The sequence below is a fragment of the Sorex araneus genome, chromosome 1 (genome assembly GCF_027595985.1).
Source record: "Sorex araneus isolate mSorAra2 chromosome 1, mSorAra2.pri, whole genome shotgun sequence".
In the NCBI taxonomy this organism is placed as follows: domain Eukaryota; kingdom Metazoa; phylum Chordata; class Mammalia; order Eulipotyphla; family Soricidae; genus Sorex; species Sorex araneus.
Window position 1 is genome coordinate 360,892,814 of NC_073302.1, and position 19,830 is coordinate 360,912,643.

The following is a 19,830-nucleotide window of genomic DNA, read 5'->3' on the forward strand; positions in this document are numbered from 1 at the left end:
CTCTTGCCTAGGATTGTTGCTTTTGAAATATATAATTGATTTTTGGCTTTGGTTTGGGGCCACTCTAGAAGGTACTCAGGGCTTTTTCCAAGCTCTGTGCTCAGGGGTCACTCCTGGAGGTACTCAGGGGGCATATACAGCAGCTAGGGTCAGCTGCAAGCAAGACAAGTGCCTTAAACCCCATGCACTCACCAGCTTCTTTATTTTTTTAAATACAAACAAAACAAGCCCCTGAGCCTTAGTGACCACATGTTTGAAACAGACATTCTAAATCCTACGTATCCTCTGTCACACCTGTTCTCTTCTCCAGTCCTCCAGCAGAAAACTAGTACCAGAGCAATAGCACATTAGGGAGGATGCTTGCCTTGCACATGGCTGACCTGACTTCGATCCCTGGAACCCTGAGCCTGGAAGGGTGATCCCTGAGTGCAAAGCCATGAGTAATCCCTAAGCATTACAGGGTGTGATGAGAGAGAGAGGAAAGGAAGAAAGGAAGAAAGAAAGAAAGAAAGAAAGAAAGAAAGAAAGAAAGAAAGAAAGAAAGAAAGAAAGAAAGAAAGAAAGAAAGAAAGAAAGAAAGAAAGAAAGAAAGAAAGAAAGAAAGAAAGAAAGAGAGAGAGAAAGAGAGAGAGAGAAAGAGAGAGAGAGAAAGAGAGAGAAAGAAAGAAAGAAAGAAAGAAAGAAAGAAAGAAAGAAAGAAAGAAAGAAAGAAAGAAAGAAAGAAAGAAAGAAAGAAAGAAAGAAAGAAAGAAAGAAAGAAAGAAAGAAAGAAAAGATATAGAAAGGGGGATGTGTGCTGAAAGTAGATAACAGACTAAACATGATGACCTCTCGGTGTCTGTGTTGCAAGTCATAATCCCCAAAAGTAGAGAGAGAGTATGAGGAATATTGTCTGCCATGGAGGCAGGGGGAGGGTGGGAAAGGGTGGGTATACCCCGGATATTGGTGGTGAGGAATGTGCACTGGTGGAGGGATGGGTGTTTGATCATTGTGTGATTGTAACCCAAATATGAAAGCTTTTAACTATCTCACGGTGATTCAATAAAAAAAATTTTAAAAAGGGTAAGGAAGGGAGGGAGGGAGGGAGGAGGGAGGAGTCCATGACAGGGATCTTGACAAAGCTGGCAGCTGAATCCTGGTCCTTCCAAAGGATTCCTCGCCCTGAGCCCTGGAAAGTAGGGATGTGGTGCCTCGCATGGATAAAGGGACTCTGGAGATATTATTAAAGAAGAACCCTTGAGAGATGATCCTAGACAATTGGAGTGGGGTCCAGTGGAATCACTGGGTCCTCATTAGAAGAAGACAGGAGCACCATCATCAGCTGGAGATGTTAGACACAGCAGACATGGTTGTCACAAGTGCAGAAGCTGGAAAGGTGGCTAAGACGCAAGGGCTGGACTCAGCCTCTAGAAGACCAGAGAGGAAAGAAAATAGATTCTCTCATTAAAGCCACTAGAAGAAAGAAACCAGCATCCAGAGAGACAGTTCTGAACATCTAACATGCAGAATAGGAAGATAACAATTCATGTTGCCTTAAGATACCGGCCTTAAAATTAGGCTAATTTTTTTTTGCTTTTTTTGGTCACACCAGGCGATGCACAGGGGTTACTCCTGGTTCTGCACTCAGGAATTACCCTTGGCCATACTCAGGGGACCATATGGGATGCTGGGAATCGAACCCTGGTCGGCCGTGTGCAAGGCAAACGTACTACCCACTGTGCTATTGCTCCAGCCCCCTCAATTAGGCTAATTTTAAAAAACTGATTTATAGAATAATATAAATTTTATATTTATAATATAAACTGATTAATAAAATAATATAATTTTTTACATTAGCCTTAGGGCTAATTTTTATAAACTGATTTGACTAGACTGTGGTGTCCATCCTTTGGCCATTTGGTCTGACTAGCTAGTGCCTTGAGGATTTTAGGATGCACTTAACATTTACCACCAGTTGATGACACCCATATCCTTGATAATAAGGTTAAAATTCACTCAACTAGTTGATGCATCAAAGCAAACTAAGATGGGGCCAGATCGATAGTACAGTGGGCAGGGCACTTGCCCTACACACAGCCAACCTGAGTTCCATCTCTGGCACCTCCTATAGTGCTCCGACCCCTTGCAGGAGTGATCCCCAAGCACAGAACCAGGAGTAAGCCCCTAGCACTACCAGATGTGAAGCCCCAACCCCACCACAAAAAAAATCAATCTCGATTTCCCAGAAAAGAACTAATTCTGCTGATTGTTGTACAGAAGTCACAGAAACCCTCCTAGCTTACAGTGTGCCCTACAGATTTCAAACCTACTAGCTCCTAAATCTTACACATGTATTCAGATAACATACATTTATGAAAACACACATATACACACACATGTACTATTGTTTCTGGGTCTCTGGACTAATACAGTCACTATGTTCAGAGCCCCTTGCCACAGCAGAAGGAAGGGCAGAGATACCTGACTTTGCTGGTTTCTGACAGCGAGCTTCTCCAGCCTGCATCTTCATCTGCTAAGTCATATATGTTCACCAGTGTGGTCTCTGAGCATCTCAGTGGTAATTTGGTACTTTTCTTTGGCATTGAGAGTGCGGGGATTGGTGTTTCTTGAGTGAAGTTGTTGGTAGTATTTCCACAGTGATCCAAAAAATATCTGGTAATGAGTTCAAGGTTTGTTTTTAGAGGATTTTCCTTTGCCTGTCAATAAAAGAGAGGGGGGGAAATTATTAACTACATATACAGCATCAGGGACAGGATGGGGAAATGGCCACTCTAGCTTGCTGATGTAAGTTTATCAACATCTCACTCATTCATACCCCATCTCCTTTGGTTTCTGGGCCACACTTGGCGGTGCTCAGGACTCGCTCCTCACTTTGCACTCAGGAATCACTCTTCATGGTGCTTGGGGAACCATATGAGCTGCTGGGGGTCAAACCTGGGTCAGGTGCATACCAGGCAAGCACCCGACCCCCTGTACTATCTCACCAGCCCCTCATTCCTGTACTTTTCCAGCAAATGCTCACTGTCTATGATGTATCAGGTGCCTGAGCTAGGAAGTGTCCCAGAAAAGAGGAAGACAAACTCTCTACCTTGAAAGCACAAGCATCTAATTCATGTGTCAGGAAACTCCATGAACAGCTATAATAGGATGTGGGATGACAAGAAAACCACGCAAGTTTCTTCCTGTTTTGGATTCCAAGGAATAACACTATATGTCTATTTCATTTTTAAAAAAGTTTAGCCTTCAGGGATTGCTCATTCTACAAGCTGACAAACATTTAGAACCTGAATATTATCTTAGGTCGTATCCTCCACATTTTACTTCAGTCACTAGGGATCAAATGAACAACACTGTAGTGCGTTACTGCATGAGGTACAAAGAGGGAGTCAAAATTCACTCAGTTTGCCCCAATCCTAAAAAAAAAATAAAAACAAAAACAAAAAACTAAAAAGGCAGAGGAAATAAATAACATTTCCCTTTCCTGCTATATCAAAAATTACCTTGGAGAATTTTTTTTTTTACTGCATATTCCAGGGCTGGAGCAATAGCACAGCGGGTAGGATGTTTGCCTTGCACGTGGCCGACCCGGGTTTGGTTCCTCCGCCCCTCTCGGAGAGCCTGGAAAGCTACCGAGAATATCTCACCCACACTGTAGAGCCTTGCATGCTATCCGAGGCATATTCGGTATGCCAAAAACAGTAACAACAAGTCTCACAATGGAGATGTTACTGGTTCCTGCTCGAGCAAAGTGATGAGCAACGGGATGACAGTGTGATTCCCAGGCCCATTGAGTCTTATTTAACCATAACTGAAAATTAGAACCTTAATTTATTTCTAAATATTCCTCTGAATAATTGTACTGGATAGAGAGATTTACCTGATATAGCCTGCAGACTGGCCCCAGGGACAAGACCACAAAACTGTCCCGATGCCCCTCTGTCCCTAGCACCCCCTGCCAGAATCCTGCAGACATGGGAGCACCAGGAGTTTTGCAATCAGTGACAAAGAATGACACAAAGAGAGTGACAAAGTGGGTACCCTGGCACCTCCAGTCCGTCAACCCGCTATTTCCCTAATCTATGAAGCAGAACTCTGGAACCAAGACCCACAACCAAAGGAGTTAGGAACAAATTCCACAGATTTATCAGCCAGTAAATTCATGGAATGGCTTTATGGCTTTGATTTTTTAATATGGACTATCCCCCCCCAAAAAAATAAATAAAAACATTTTTGTCTAAGTCTTAAGTGAAACAAAAGAGAAAGAGAGTATCAAAAAGATAAATTTCCTTTTGGCTTCCTGATTTTTCCTTTTATTTATTTATTTATTTACTTGTTTTGGTTTTTGGGTCACACCTGGCGATGCACAGGGGTTACTCCTGGCTCTTCACTCAGGAATTACCCCTGGCGGTGCTCAGGGGACCATATGGGATGCTGGGATTAGAACCCGGGTTGGCCGCGTGCAAGGCAAACACCTACCCGCTGTGCTATCTCTCCAGCCCCCATGATTTTTCCTTTTAGAGAGGTGGAGGGAGCCCTGAGCTACCTGCCTACCCAAGTCTACCTGTGTCTTTTAAGGGCACTATGCTCATGGCAGACCAGGACTGTTGTCAACTATGATCTGGCCTATTACATATTCTTTTTTAAAAAACCTCAATTTTAGACAGGCATTTTATCTATTATGTACTTAACAGGGAAAGAAAGTTACTGGAAATACCATTCAATTGCAAGGCTTTCCTGGAATCATGCAAGCCTCGTGCTGAGTGAATGCCAAACCACCATACAGTATTTAGAAAATCAAGTATATTTCTCTGTAAAACATAAGCTCCAATTCATTACAGAATGGCTGACAACTATTACATAAATCAAATAATCAAGGCACTTTTCAAGATCAAAGAAAAATTCTTTAAGTAGTTAAAGATAACAGTTAGTTGGAGGAGACCAACTACTATGGTAAATAGATAAATAAATAAGGAGCCAGAGTGATAGTACAGTGGGTAGGGTGTTTGCCTTGAATGCGGCCAACTCAGGTTTGATCCTGGCACCCCATATGGTGCCCTGAGCCTGCCAGGAGTGATCCCTGAGCACAGAGCCAGGACTAAGCCCTGAGTACATGTGAGGTGTATCACCCCACACACACACCAAAATAATAATTAAAAAAAAAAGAAGAAGAAAGCCTTTAGGGATTATTGGCATTTGCTTCTGGAAAATTAAGCAAAGATGCATTTACATAAAAATCTCACCATACCAGAATGGTAACCTGACCTCCCGGGGGTGCGGTTACTGTGCTGGGGGCATGTGGCCTAGGATCCGGGGGCAGACCTGGGCCTCCTGCATGCCCTCAGTCCACTGGGCTCTTTTGGGCTGAGATTTTTGCTGAGTTTTCTGATTAGTTTTCTCACTCTCTACAGAAAATCCTTCTTCAGAGCTGGAGTTATAGTATAGCGGGTAGGGCGTTTGCCTTGCATGCAGCCAACCCGGGTTCGATTCCCAGCATCCCATATAGTGCCCTGAGCACTGCCAGGAGTAATTCCTGAGTGCAGAACCAGGAATAACCCTTGTGCATCACCAGGTGTGACCAAAAAAAAAAAAAAAAGAAAAATCCTTCTTCAATGTCATCCACTCTCCTGCCTTATCATGCAGCACATGGAAGACCCTTGCTTACAGGCAGGGCCACGGGTCTGCCTACAGGACGGCAGCTGAGCAGGCTGCAGGAGCCTCAGGGGTCTGAAACAGGGTCAGAGGACAGAGTGCACCTCTCTGAGGCCTCCACTCAGCCTCCACGAGGACTTCCCTGCTGTCGGGAGCCTGTTCTCCTCACAGGGGAGGCACGGGCATTCTGGCAGCTCCATGTCCTGAAGACCACTGTTAGCTGCCTGAGGTATGGGTTTGCGTGGACTGCCATCCGTTACCGAGAGGGTGGGCCTACAGCTGGGCTATGACGGGCATGAGGGGAGTTGTCACACTGTTCCTGAGGTAGCTTGACTCGTACAAGTCCTTAGAAGGCTGGGAGCATCCTACCCCCGTAACCCAATCTGTGAGGTTACCATCTGAGGAAAGAATCGCACTTCACACAAGACTGGCCAGGGGGTCAGAGAGAGCACAGGGCCCGGCAGGGGCCTCGCACACAGCTCACTCAGGCTCCATCCTGGCACCGCATACTCTCCCCCCAAGCACGTCAGGAGTGATCCCTGAGCCCAGAGCCAGGTGTAAGACCTGAGCACCCCAGGGCGTGGCCCAAAACCCAAAGAGAAAAAAACCCACCAACCTGACCACTTTATCCCACCACTGGCCTACGATCAGGAGCCCTGGTCCACCCCTCTGGAACTGACGAGACAGATGAGCAGAGGGATGCGTGGGTGCCCCGGGGCTGGGGGCTCCGCCCCAGCAGTGGTTTAAAAGTTGCTGGACGGGTAGGGTGTTTGCCTTGCACGCGGCCAACCTGGGTTCGAATCCCAGCATCCCATATGGTCCCCTGAGCACCACCAGGGGTAATTCCTGAGTGCAGAGCCAGGAGTAACCCCTGTGCATCGCCAGGTGTGACCCCCCCCCCAAAAAAAGAAAAAAAAAGTTGCTGGACATCCATCCTAAGGGCTCATCCGAGAAGTTCAAAAAGTCAGGGCCCCTTTTCTCTGCTTCACACGGTGCACCCTCACTTTGGCATATTAGTCTTGGGCAGAAGACGGCTGCTTTTTTTTTTATTTTTTTATGGAGGTTTGTGACAGTGACAAACAGGTATGCTGTGGTGGCTGGGTCCCTTCTGGCCAACACTGAGCCCTCCCCAGTGGCCGCCTCTGCGGGGGAATCCCCCCGGGGATGAAAGGAAGAGACTGTCTCCTTGCCAGAGCCGCATCTTCATTCCCCGAGCCCCTGGAGCACCCCCAAATCCGGGCGGGCAGTCACCGCGCCATCCGGTCGCGCTGGCCCATGCGGCCACTAGTGCCGGCCCGAGCCGCACCCTCCTCGGAGGTGCAAGATTGCTGGGGCGGGGTGGGGGTCGCGGCAGATGGGAACCAACTAGAGACACGGTGGCTCTGTGATGCGCCTGGCCGGCACCCCAGAAGGCGCGGGGGGAGCTGGGGGACCGCGTGCCACGGGGGACTGCAGACCGCATTACTCAGAACTGAAGGAGGAAAGTCTGACGCGGGCGGGGGGAATGGAAAATTCTAGTATAACCCAATACTATATTCCTAAGTACAGGCTGCCTAAAAATAGCCGCCCCCCCCCGGAGGGGGGGAGCCCAGGGACTAAGTGCTAGCAGACGCGGCCTGGGAGCCGGGCGCAGGCGCGCTGCGCCCGTGGGGCGGCGGCCCCCCTCGAGGCCGGGAAGCAGACTCACTCCCGGGACTTGCGGGCGCTGCCGGGTCCGCTCCCCGCTGACCGCGGGCCTGGCCAGCCACCTGCCCCCCCCGCAGTCTCTGCCGGGCCGGGCCGCACAGGCCCCGCAGGGCTCGCCAGGTTCTGTTCTAGAAGGCCACGCCCACCCGACAAGCCCCCACCTTGTTCTCTTTGTAGAGGAACTCAAGATGCAACACCTTGCGGAGGTCGTTTCTGCTGTTTATGCTGAGGTCGGAGCGCGGGCGCTCCTGGTCCATGGTCCAGCACGTCTTCTTTAAGCCCTGGAGGGAGAAATCTGAATCGTTATTTACTGGTGAAGATCAAAACCTCCTGTGCTCTGGCGCAGAGGAAAAACAGGAGATTTATCCTGCCTTCCTCAGGAGGATATTGTAAACCATAAAGGGGGGTGGGTGGGGGACTGAATTGACAACTTATTTTTGTATGACCTTTTCCACTTGACATCATCTTCACGATTATTATCCTGAATCATACAGTGACCCAAGGGCCGAACGAGGCCGCAGCTGCCGGTATGTTTAATAGATAAAGAATGTGGAATTCAGGTAACTGATTGACCCCCAGCTATTTCAGAAGGCTTGTGTATGGCCCTAGATTTGAAGCCATGGAATATGAAACTTTAAAAATAAACAAAAGGAAAAGCATTAACTCGAGGCCAAAACTCACTTCCCTCTTTCCTCAGATGGGGAGCCAGACTGGATTTGCCCAAGGTCACGGCAGAGTCACATGGATGCAGACCTCACTGCCCCAGACTTGGGGGGTCAGGAGGCACCGGGCAAACGTCCGCCCACTCCCGGCAAAGCTGCTTTCTCTCATCCAGCCCTGAGCTGCCGCAGGCCCAGGTCACAGTCCCAGGGAAGGGGGCAGCCTGTCCCCCCCCCCCCGCAAGGGCCTGGCTTCTCCCTCTGAACAACCATCACAGCAGCTGTGGCCGGCCCACCTCACTGGACCCTGCCGACCACCGCACGGCCAGAGGATGAGGACATGCCTCACAAACAGCCTGGCCTGGCGCTTAATGAATCCCAGGCCCTCAAACTCTTCAAAATGGCTCGGGAAATAAGACAAAACCTACAGCCACCATGAGTTTAGGAAAGAAGAATTTATGAAAGCAAGAGGTATGGGCACAACCTGGAACCAAAGAAAATAAAAGGTCTGAGGGAAGCGCAACAGAAAGACACGGGTGTCAGTGGCGGGGAGAGAAAGGCATGAGCGGCGCAGCTGAGGACGGGTTGCTGGGTCCGGCCCCCGCGTGCGGTCTGAGCTTAACCGGGCCTTCAAATCGGCCAGTGATGTGGAAACTGCTGTGATGAAGGACACTGTGCCAGATGATGGCCTGTGTTTGTCGCCGTTCAGATCAGCAAGTCTTCTGGGGTTAAGTTTGTTGCTTTTGGAGGGTGTTGGGCCAACACCTGGTGGGACTCAGGGCAAACTCCAGTTCTGCACCCAGGAATCCTCCTGCTGTTGCTCAGGGACCATTTGCGGTGCCAGGGATTGAGCCAGTGGCAGCCATGTCTGGTCCTGCACCTTGTACGTTTAACCAGATCCCCAGGACTGTGTTTCACTCTGGCACTTGGACATCGCCGGAGTAGCAGAAGACAGTCATCATTAATTGTGCACCAACAGTGTGCCACACTGTTGTAGATGCAGGAGCTGCAGAGGAAAGTGATGATGGGACACTATGGGAAATAAAGCCAGGGATGATTTCCAAGGGTTTGGGGGCACTGGAGAGTGCTGCAAGCACTGTCCGGGGACCCTGGGACTACTGCCCGTGAAGCTCCATCAACTAGGTCAACTCCAGCCAAGCAAAATGGCACTGCAAGGGCTCAGCACTGTTAGGGGCCACTCGGGCAATCCTGAGGTGCTCGGGGGTTCCAGTTTTTTGCCAAACATTCAGACGAATGGTGCTGCTACTTGATGGGGTGAGGGAAATTATAGGAGGAAGAGGGAGTCGGGAATTAAGTTGGGGCTGTGTTATGTTGAGGCGTTTACTCGTGGAAATATATAATGGCTAGGTAAGTCTTGGCTCAAGACAGACAATTAGTGGTACTGAAATGCACAAGACTGGTGGAAGCACCGGGAAAATGAAAGGGGCACGAAGCAGTGAAAAGGGTCAAACGGGGGTTAAGCTCCCCCCTCATGTACAGCTCAGAGAAAGGAGAGAGGGAGGCAGCAAAGAACTGGGGAAGAATGATGGAAAGGTAGCGGGGGAAAATCAGAAGAAGCTGATTTCCAGAAGTCAAGCAGAGGAAGTTTGTAGGAGGAAGGACAATCAACCAGGACAACGCCAGTTCTTCAGTTCTTTATTAGATCAAGAAGCATCAGGGCTGAAATCAGAGGCCTTGACCAGAACCACTTCCGTGGATTAGGGAGGTCAGAAGCCCAAATACAGTAGATTTGAGAAAACAGGGATGAGAATTAGAATCAGAGCACACACGAATCTCTCATGGGGTCCTGCCATAAAAAGAAGAAAACAGACGGACAGCCAGAGGGGCTTAGGGGAGAGAGGGAGCTACACACACACACACACACACACACACACACACACACACACACACACACGCTGATGAGGAGAGGAGGCAGGATGTGGGATGTGTGTGCAATAAAGGAAAATAAGAGCCGTGGCCACCGTGGCCCAAAGCATGGCAAGGCACCCACAGGAGCGCTGGCTGGGCCCGGAAATGTGTTCAAAGGAACAAAGGGGGGCGGTGAAATGTTCAGTCCCAGGAAGAGTAGTGAGTGTGCTGACCAGAGACAGCGGGTTGTTATTAGTTTCTCCAGGAAATCAGGGGAGGAAGTTGCTGTTTGAGAGTAGGTGAGAATGGTCATCCAGGATTTGAGCAGGAGAGTGGCCAGGTGGGGAGGCATCTCTGAGGCAGCCCAGGGGTACATGGCAGTGAATTTAGGGTGAAGCCACCCATTGCCTCATTCAGCTTTGCATGCAAGGCATGGCATACACTGAAGAGAGACCTGCTAAGTGGGAGGAGTTTCCCTGCCCCCAGGGTTGCAGCAGTCTCCATGCCCAACTTGGCCATCACTGCAGATGCAAATCCAGCCTCACACCGCTACTTGCTCCATTCTTCCTGTGAGGTGAACCCCCCAGTGCTACCCCCAGGGCTTTTGCAGAAGTGGAAGCAGATTCCGTTTCACTCGCCTCCCACATGGCTCTAGCAGCCCCTCTTTTCTCTGCAGCTGCTCCAGTGCCACACAACTCTATACACTGTGCTGCACACACATAACCTCTTGCAGTGAACTCAGAGACTCGGGTAGTTTGGCGTGCTAACATATTCCTAGCTCCGTCCATCTGTCTCAGGAAAGCCCTCACAAGAGCAGCGGTGGTGGAAAGAAATCATGGAGCCTTACATGGTAAAGTGGGACGGAGTCAAGATGGCATTGGAAGTAGCCTCATAATCCATATTGGGTCTCAAAATTACAAACCATGAACAGCAAAAAAGTTGCTGAGAGAATACAGGCATGGAAGGAAAGGAGCAACATCCAGCCTGACCCATCAGAGAGAGCCCTTGCAAGGCTGAAGACTCGCTCTCAGAACACAGTAGACACAATGGGGAAGCCACACAGAAGCCCACCAAGCTCAGTGAGTGAAGCTAATAGCTCAGAAGTCTCCACCAATACCAACCAACTCTACAAACTCTCAGTTCATGACCTGAGCGACCATGATGAGCATGTTTAATGTGCTTTAATATATAATATATGTGGTAGCACAGTGGTAGGGCATTTGCCTTGCACGCAGCCCACCTGGGTTTGATTCCTCTGCCCCTCTCGGAGAGCCCGGCAAGCTACAAAGAGTATCTTGTCCACATGGCGGAGCCTGGCAAGCTACCCGTGGTATATTCGATATGCCAAAAACAATAGCAAGTCTCACAATGGAGACATTACTGGTGCCCGCTTGAGCAAATCAATGAGCAACAGGATGACAGTGCCAGTCACAGATCTATATATAGTGAAGCACCAGCAATTAGGAAAGCAAAATGAGAAAACTATAATCAAAAGTGACAAACTGGGCTGGAGCGATGACACAGCAGGTTGGGTGCTTTCCTTGCACTTGGCCAACCTGAGTTCGATCCCCAGCATTCCATATGGTCCTTCAAGCCCCACCAGAAGTGATCCCTGAGTGCAGAACCAGGAATAAATAAGCCCTGAGCATCACCAGGTATACTCCCTCCAAAAAAAGAAAAAATCAAAAAAAAAAAAAAAACCCTAGAAGTGACAGAACTGGTAGGTGAAATTTAAAATTCCATGGAGACTTTAGGAAAGGTCTTAGCAGAGTAACAGCAGAGAAAAAGAAAAGGTGAGCTCAAGCTGAGATGCTGAAACAACAGAAAATATAAAGAGTCTGAAAACAAGTAAATCTCACATCAGAGAACTATGGTATGAGTTCAATAGGAACAATATGAGAATCACCAAAATCCCTAGCAACAGGAAGGAAAATCTGGTGGGGAACCACCAACCTAAGATACTGCAGATAGAATTTCCCGGAGGTAAAGAGTGCACCCAGATTCCAAGACACATTGTGATCAGAATGGCAAAAGACAGAGACAGAATACTGAAAGCAGCAAGACCAAAGAAGGAAATGACATACAAAAGTACTCCCTAAGATTCACAGTCGACCTATTAAATGACTAGAGGGGTGGAAGAGATGGGTGGGGTATAGTTTTTAAAAAGAACTTAATGAAATGAACACCTCACCAAGAATACTCCATTGAGCTAAACTGTCATTCAGATTTGAGGGAATGAAACAAAGCTTCCAGGACAAACAACATCATCTTTGGAACTTCATAGCCTCAAAACTAGTTTTGCAAGAAGCATTGAAGGAACTCATTTAAGAGACAAAAAAAAAAAAACAACTTCATAAATACACAAGTTCTACAAAATGATGGGAATTATTTTCTTTATCTAAACAATCTCAATGGTGCCAGAACAGATGAATGGAGAAAGAAAACTATGGCACATCTACTCAGAATACTACGCAGCTGTCAGGAAAAATGAAGCCATGATATTTGCCTATGAATGGATGGACATGGAAAATATGTTGAGTGAAATGAGTCAGAAGGAGAGGGATAGACACAGAATGACTGCATTCATTTGTGGTATATAAAAAATAAATATATATAGTAGAAGACTAATATCCAAGGACAGGGAAAACGGGCTAAGAGGACTGGCCAATGGTTGGAATCTACCATAAGTGTGTGCGGGGCAGAGGGTAGGTAAGATAAAGAAGGGACAATAATAGTTGGAACAGATCATGCTGGACAATAACTGAGTGTTAAAGAGATATACATGGTAGACAGAGACAGACAGAGAGGAAAGCACCTGCCATAGAGACAGGTTGGGGATTGGGGTGGGATGGGGGGTGATGGAGGGAACCTGGGAACACTGGTGCTGGGAAATGTACACTGGTGGAGAGATGGGTGTCCAAACACTGTATGACTAAAACCTAATCATGGACAGCCTCATAAGGGTCTATCTCACAGTGATTCAATAAAAAAATCTTTAAATAAATGAATAAATAATACATAAACAATCTCAACATCAATGACCTGAAATCACTAAGTAAGAGACACAGAGTAGCAGAATGGATCAGAAAATTGAACCCAACTCTCTGCGGCCTACAAGAGATACATCTGAATACTCAGAGCAAACACAGGCTCAAAGTCAAAAAGCTGAAAAACAGTTTTACAGGCAATCAGTTCTGTTAAAAAGGTCAGGGTGGACATACTTCTGTCAGACAACAGACTTCAAATTTTAAAAAGCTTTCAGAAACATGAATGATCATTTCTTAGTGATCAAGGAATCCATATATCAAGAACTCACACTCCTAAACACATATGCACCTAATGATGGTCCACCAAAATGTTTTAAAGCAGTTTAAAACAACTGTAAATATGCACAAAGGAAGATACTGACATAGCAGCAGCAGGCTTCAACACTCGCTGTCACTGCTAGATGGATCAGCCCGGCAGAACCTCAATAAGGAAACACTGACTTCGAAAAAAGAGATGAAAGAGGCATATATAAGGCCCTCCAGCTCCAAGAAATTGAGTATATGGGACATTATAAAAAATAGGCCATATACTAGATCACAAAACATAGCACCATAAAATCAAGAAGACAAAAATCATATCAACTATCCTCTAAGACCATGATGTTTTGAAATTGGAAATTAATCACAATCAGAAATGGAAGGGAGGTATCACTTGGAAATTAAACAGAAATAATTTTTTTTGGTAAAAACAAAACATTATGGTTATACCCAAGGAAGAAAAAAAGAAAGAAAGAAAGAAAGAAAGAAAGAAAGAAAGAAAGAAAGAAAGAAAGAAAGAAAGAAAGAGAAAGAAAGAAAGAAAGAAAGAAAGAAAGAAAGAAAGAAAGAAAGAAAGAAAGAAAGAAAGAAAGAGAAAGAGAAAGTGAAACACAAAAAGAAAGACAGACAGAAAGAAAGAAAGAAAGAAAGAAAGAAAGAAAGAAAGAAAGAAAGAAAGAAAGAAAGAAAGAAAGAAAGAAAGAAAGAAAGAAAAGATGAAAGAGAGAAAGAGAGGAAGGAAGGAAGGAAGGAAGGAAGGAAGGAAGGAAGGAAGGAAGGAAGGAAGGAAGGAAGGAAGGAAGGAAGGAGGGAGGGAGGGAGGGAGGGAGGGAGGGAGGAAAGAAGGAAGAAAAGGCCAAAGACAACAGAACTAGAGAACTGAGCTTCCCTTATTGCGGGGAGGGTCCGTGGGATACTGGCGGAAGAGGGTACTCTGGCATCAGGACAAAATATGCATGAAGGGATCATTAAGGAATATAAATCATGGCACCTCAATGAAAATGGGCAAATTTTTATTTATTTATTTATTTTATTTTTGGGTCACACCTGGCGATGCTCAGGGGTTACTCCTGGCTCTGCACTCAGGAATTACTCCTGGTGGTGCTCAGGGGACCATATGGGATGCTGGGGATCGAATCCAGGTCGGCCACGTGCAAGGCAAATGCCCTACCCGCTGTGCTATCGCTCCAGCCCCCTGTTTAAATAATAAAAATGAGGGGAGTATTGTGGAGGGCAAGAAGAACAAGAGGGCCAGGGGTGGTTATAATGGCGGGGCGGGGGTAGCAGTGAGGGGAGGCCACAGTGGGGCCGAGAACTGTGAGGAGGAGTCAGGAGCAGAGGGTGCAGGTGAGACTGAGGTGGATGAACAGTGCGTGCCGCGATCATAAGGAGGGGACCGGCCGGAAGTGGGATGCTTGGGACTGAGGTCATTAAGGGCGCCTCCTGGTGGTGGCCTGCACACAGGAATGTGGTCAGGGGGCAGTCACCGTAAGGGAGCCACACGCCTCCCACCTTCTACGTGATCACTAGAGAGCCGGGACTGCAATGGAGCTGCCTTCCCTGCCTTCTGCTCCAGGGCGGAAAGCACACACTCTCCTGGGGCTCGGGGCCGGGCAGGTGCTCCACTGTGAAAACCCAGGGTGCTCCCATCAAGGAGAGGGGCCTCTTCCCTCACAGGGGTCGTAGAAGAGGGGCTGAAGCGGTAGCACAGAGGATAGGGCGTTTGCCTTGCATACAGCTAACCCCGGGTTCGAATCCCAGCCAATATGATCCCCCTGAGCACTGCTAGGAGTAATTTCTGAGTGCAGAGCCAGGAATGACCCCTGTGCATCGCCAGGAGTGACCCCCCCCCCCCAAAAAAAAAAAACCTGGAAGAGAGGCGTACATGGAGCCTCTCCTACCCAATGATCACGAGACCAAGGGGCAAGACCACGCTGCCCACACAATCCCTCCAGGAGCTAACACTGAACCAGAGTAAGACCAGAGGCTGCAGGGGGCTCTCCCCAGCACCCCCTCAGACCCCACCCTCCACTGCTGACTCTGCCTCTTCCCACCGAGCACCACTGCCTTGGCCCCTGAACACACACATCAAGCACTTGTGGACACCCAAGGGCAGTGTCACAACAGACTTCCAGTGACAGACGAGCCCAAGCGTGACTGTTCTGATATGCCAGCCTCAGGGCCGTGACTGACCCCTCACCACCCGTTCCCAGTGCATGCCGGGGCTGGCCACCACGGTAGGGAGCCTTCCAAGCGCCTCGGTTCCCAGCATCTCTCGTGTCCTCCCTTCCAGCTCAGCCACCATGAGCCCAGTATGCACTTCCGCCTCAGTCTCCTCTGCCTCCACTGTTCCAGAACCTTCTTCACCATTCCCAGCATCTTCTCACTCACCCACCCACCACTGTAACCACATCCCCAGCACCCTGCCCTCCATGCCTAAGTCCCTTTTCCCTTAACCCCCTGTCGGGGTGCAGAGCTGAAGGAGGCTTCACCCCAAACTCACAGCCATGAACCCCTGTAATGCCTGGCTCCCTGGCCACTCGCTGGCTCAAATCCTGGATGACTGTTTCACACCTCCTCTCACCTCAAACCCCAGCCACCCGCTCATCAGATTCCACTGAGAAACGAAACAGGGGCAAACGTCCCCCTCTCTCCCTAGCACGCTCCCGCCACAGGTGAGGGTCCCCCAAGCATAGCATCCGGGTTAGCAGCGGGCACCCAGGCCCCTTCTCTGACTCCCAACCCTTCCCCTTCACTTCTGGAGCTCTGCGAGCTGTGTGTTGGGGGGAGAGGTTTGTTGCTGTTGTTTGGGGGACCTGTGTGTGGTGCAGGAGGCCGGCACGTGCAAGGCAGGAGTACCCCACCACCCACTCCAGCCCCACTGTGCATGTCTTAATCTGGCCCCAGCGGGCGGCGGACGGAGGCGCTGGACACCCCTACTCTAACCTGCACCCCGGGACACAACTTAACTTCCTGAGCAATGCGAAAACTTCCCTGGGATAAGCCAACTGGGGGACTTCTACGCAGAAACAAAGGCCAAGCCTGCGTTTCCCGCCGGGGGGAACAGAACCGAAGGGTTCCACGGGCCCCAACTTTTTGCCAGAGTCTCTGCGGGCAGTTCTTGCCCCGCGCTCGGGCGGCCTGCAGAGCTGGGCGGGCTCGGCGGAGGGGCGTCGGGAGGCGCCCGGGGGCGGGGTGGGGGTGCCCCCGCAGGCTGGGGTGCAGGGGCGCCAGGAGGGCCGCGGCCCAGCTCCCGGGGGGGGGGAGGGGGGGCTGCGCCTGGCCCCGCGGGCTCCTGGGAAATGTAGTTTTCCTGGCCCGGGCCCGCGGCGCCTGAGAGCCGCATCTCCGGGCCGGGCGGCGGAGGATGGGCCGCCCCGCCGGGTGCGGGGCTGCAGGGGTGCGCGGGCTGCAGGGGGCCCGGGCTGCAGGGGACCCCCGGAGAAAGCAGTCGCCCGCCGCCGCGGAGGGGGCACGTACCTTTCTGCTGAGGAACTCCCGCACCAGGGAGGCGGCCACCTCTTCCACGAAGAGGCTGTCCATGCTGCCCGCCCTGGCCACGAGGCCGCGGCCCTGCACCCAGCCCCCCGGGTCGGTTGGGCCAGTATGGCCGCGTTGCCGTGGAGACGGTGGCATCAGAGCCGGCCGGGCTCCTCCCCGGCCCGGAGCCTGTGGGCAGGGCCCGCGGGAGCCCAGCGGGCGGAGCCACTTCCCATTCGCTTCTGCCAGCAGCAGCAGAGCCCGGGAAGCGGGAACCCGGGCCCTGCGCTCGGACCCCGGACCGCGGCCTTCTGGGTGGCCTGGAACCCGCTCTGCTCCACGCCGGTCTGCGTTTCGCACGATGTTAAACGGGGACAGTGCTTGCCTCTCGGCCCCGGACGTCCACCAGCAGAACCGCTGCCCGCTCCTGGTGACCAGGCAGGCCTGGATTGGGGGTTCTGCTACTTTGACACCGACATGGGAGGACAGGCCCACCCCTCGGTGTCTGCTTTCCCACAGCCAGAGGCCAGTGACGGAGCCCCAGAGCGCGCCACCATGCATGCATCCTTAATTCCTGCAGATCCCAGGCAAGGCGCTCACGGAGGAGCCTCCCCGAAAGCAAGGTGAAGAAGACTTAGCTGCGGCTACTGCCAAGCCTCTGCCTGCCCGTCCCAGCTTCCCGTCCTGCCCGTGCACATCATCTGCACGTCATTGCCAGCATCTGGTGCACTGTTGCTACCACCTCATGGACCACAGCAGAGATGTGTTTTCTCACAGTTCTGAGGAGTCCAAGGCTTGGGCAGAGTGAGCCCCCTCCAGAGTCTCTCCCTTAGCTTGGAGGTGACATGGTTGTTTTTGTTTGGGGACCACACCCAGCCATGCTCAGGGCTTACTCCGGGCTCTGCACTCAGGGATCACTCCTGATGGACTCAGGGGACCATATGGGAAGCTAGGGATCAAAGGGACTACCAGGTTCAAGGGTAGTGCTCTACCAGCTCTCACTCCGGCCCCTATTTTATGTTCTTTACACCAACATACATTTTCACGATGCTTTTTTCTTCTTTCCCTTTTTGGGCCACACCCTGCAGTGTTCAGAGGTTACTCCTGGCTCTGCACTCAGGAATAACTCCTGGCGGTGCACGGGGTACACCATATGGGGTGCCAGGGATCAGACCTGGGTCAGCCACGTGCAAGGCAAATGCTGTGCTATTGCTCTGGTCCTCAAGATGATTTTGAAAGCATTTCCAAGCAGTAATATCCAAAACTCCATGAGTTACACTTGCTTCTTCAATGTTGAATATAGGATAATTCCAATCCAGCACCAAAAAGTTCCATGCTCATAAAGTCTAAAGTCATCTTCCAGCCGCCAGCAGCATGCCTCACACTTGGGGAGCAGCTGTGCCCCTCTCCTCAGGCTTCCTAGGTACCCCCTGAAACACGGCACACCATGTCATCTCAGCTACCTTCCTCCCAGCACGCAATGATCTCTGAGATGCCTCGCTGGAGCATGCGATGATGTGACAGAGCCAGAAAACCACGTGACCCTCAGTCCAGGGAGCCTCACATTGCAGCTACGAGAACACATTAGTGGATGTGCAACATTGAAGCACACATGACATAGTTGAGGGGTAAAGCATTTGCCTTCCATGTAGCAGCCCCCAGTTCGACGCATAGGGTGCCCTGAGCTCCACCAGCAATGATCCCTGACCTGAGAGCCATGACTAAGCCTCAGCCCAGGCAAGGGTTGCCCAAAGCCCTCATCCCTCCCCCCACAAAATGAAGGGAAAGTAAAGAGATGATTTGCGAGTCATAGTTGTAGGATAACAGTGGTTTGCCCTTCCTCCCTGGCTGCTGAGAGCTTGTGTTTGTTAATTGTTCCCCAACCTGTCAGTTACCTTTGTCTCCTAATCAGACTCTGACTTGTAAATATTGTCTTTCTCTTCTCCTTAATGTCCTTTGCATGGTTAGCTATTTCAGAGCGGCTGCTTCTTGTATGTATACAGAAAGACAGTTAAAAAGACAAGCTTGTGGCTTGGGAGTTGACTGACTCCAGATTATATTACCTCCTGGACATCTGCTCCGTCGACTTAAGCCTCAGTTGCCCTTACTTCCTAGATCCCCCAAAGCAGGGTTCCAACGAGGGACTGGATGGACACAGGGCAAGCGGTGAGCTATGAGCTACCCTGGCATCGAAATGGGCCTGGCCAAAGTGCCCTAATGCTTAACTGTAAGTTAAGAGCTTGGTCATGGACAAACTCTGTCATGAACCAAAAAGTAATAACTAGATTTGGACACTGCTGGGGTTAGGAATGGTTGATCTGCCCTGAGCACTGTTGTCTTAATCTGGTGAGATGTCCCCAGGAGAGTCACCGTACAGCCTAAAAGTGTCTGTTACTGTGACCATACAGAATGGTAAATATTAGGAAGGAGAATTAAAGATGTTAATTAAGTTGCAAGTCTAAGGAGAGGAGAAACACACCTTAAGGGCTGTTTTGCCCTCGTGGGCTGCAGGTGGTCGGGAAGACTGAAAAAACATTTTTGATTGCACTTCCCATAGGGAGGCGTGGTTGGGGAGGAGTGATGAGAGTATAAAAAAAAATCTCTGCAGGGAGAAAGGGGGTATTGAAGGAGAGATGGTTATGAAGACAGCAGAGAGACAGCAGAGAGAGAGAGAGAGAGAGAGAGAGAGAGAGAGAGAGAGAGAGAGAGAGGAGACAGAGCGGGAAGAAAGAATTGCATGGTTACACACACACAGAGGGTTGGAGAGAGCTGGGAGAGACGAGAGATTGAATAGACTAATCAGCAACCAGCTTGGCCCTCGTTCTTCCTTCGTCCGTCCAAGGCAACAGCCATCCTGGGTGGAGAATCGGCTCAAGAGCACCAACCGCGGTCGGCGAGAGAGCCCTCGAACATCTGTTAATGCGTTATCTCTGCATGTGAAGGAATGGCTTACACAGCCTGAGAGCAGGGGATTTTCACAATAGTGTTACATCACCCGGCAGAATGAAGAGGGCTTCTTCTTCATGGAGACAGATGAAGGTATAATGAGAGCAAAGAGCTAAAACTTCATGTATTTGTTCATTCCTTTCTTCATGACTAGTCTGATGGGTGCATGCCACATAACTGGTGGACAGACACTGTGGACTTAGCCCTGCAGAATCTGTGTCCTCTCCGAGGGAGGG

The 19,830-nt window shown here is 50.0% G+C and overlaps 1 protein-coding gene across 1 annotated transcript in view; it reads right to left on the minus strand.

Moving 5' to 3' along the window:
• MINDY4 (MINDY lysine 48 deubiquitinase 4) overlaps window positions 1-16,836 on the minus strand; it is a 93,773-nt gene extending 76,937 nt beyond the window's left edge. Inside the window, exons 1-3 of the mRNA XM_012932360.2 lie at window positions 16,649-16,836; window positions 7,497-7,616; window positions 2,461-2,696 (exon numbers count right to left, since the gene is read on the minus strand). Coding sequence (XP_012787814.2) covers window positions 2,461-2,696; window positions 7,497-7,616; window positions 16,649-16,804 — 512 coding nt within the window. The 5' untranslated portion in view covers window positions 16,805-16,836. The remainder of the gene's footprint in view (window positions 1-2,460; window positions 2,697-7,496; window positions 7,617-16,648) is intronic.
• Between the last annotated feature and the right edge of the window lie 2,994 nt (window positions 16,837-19,830).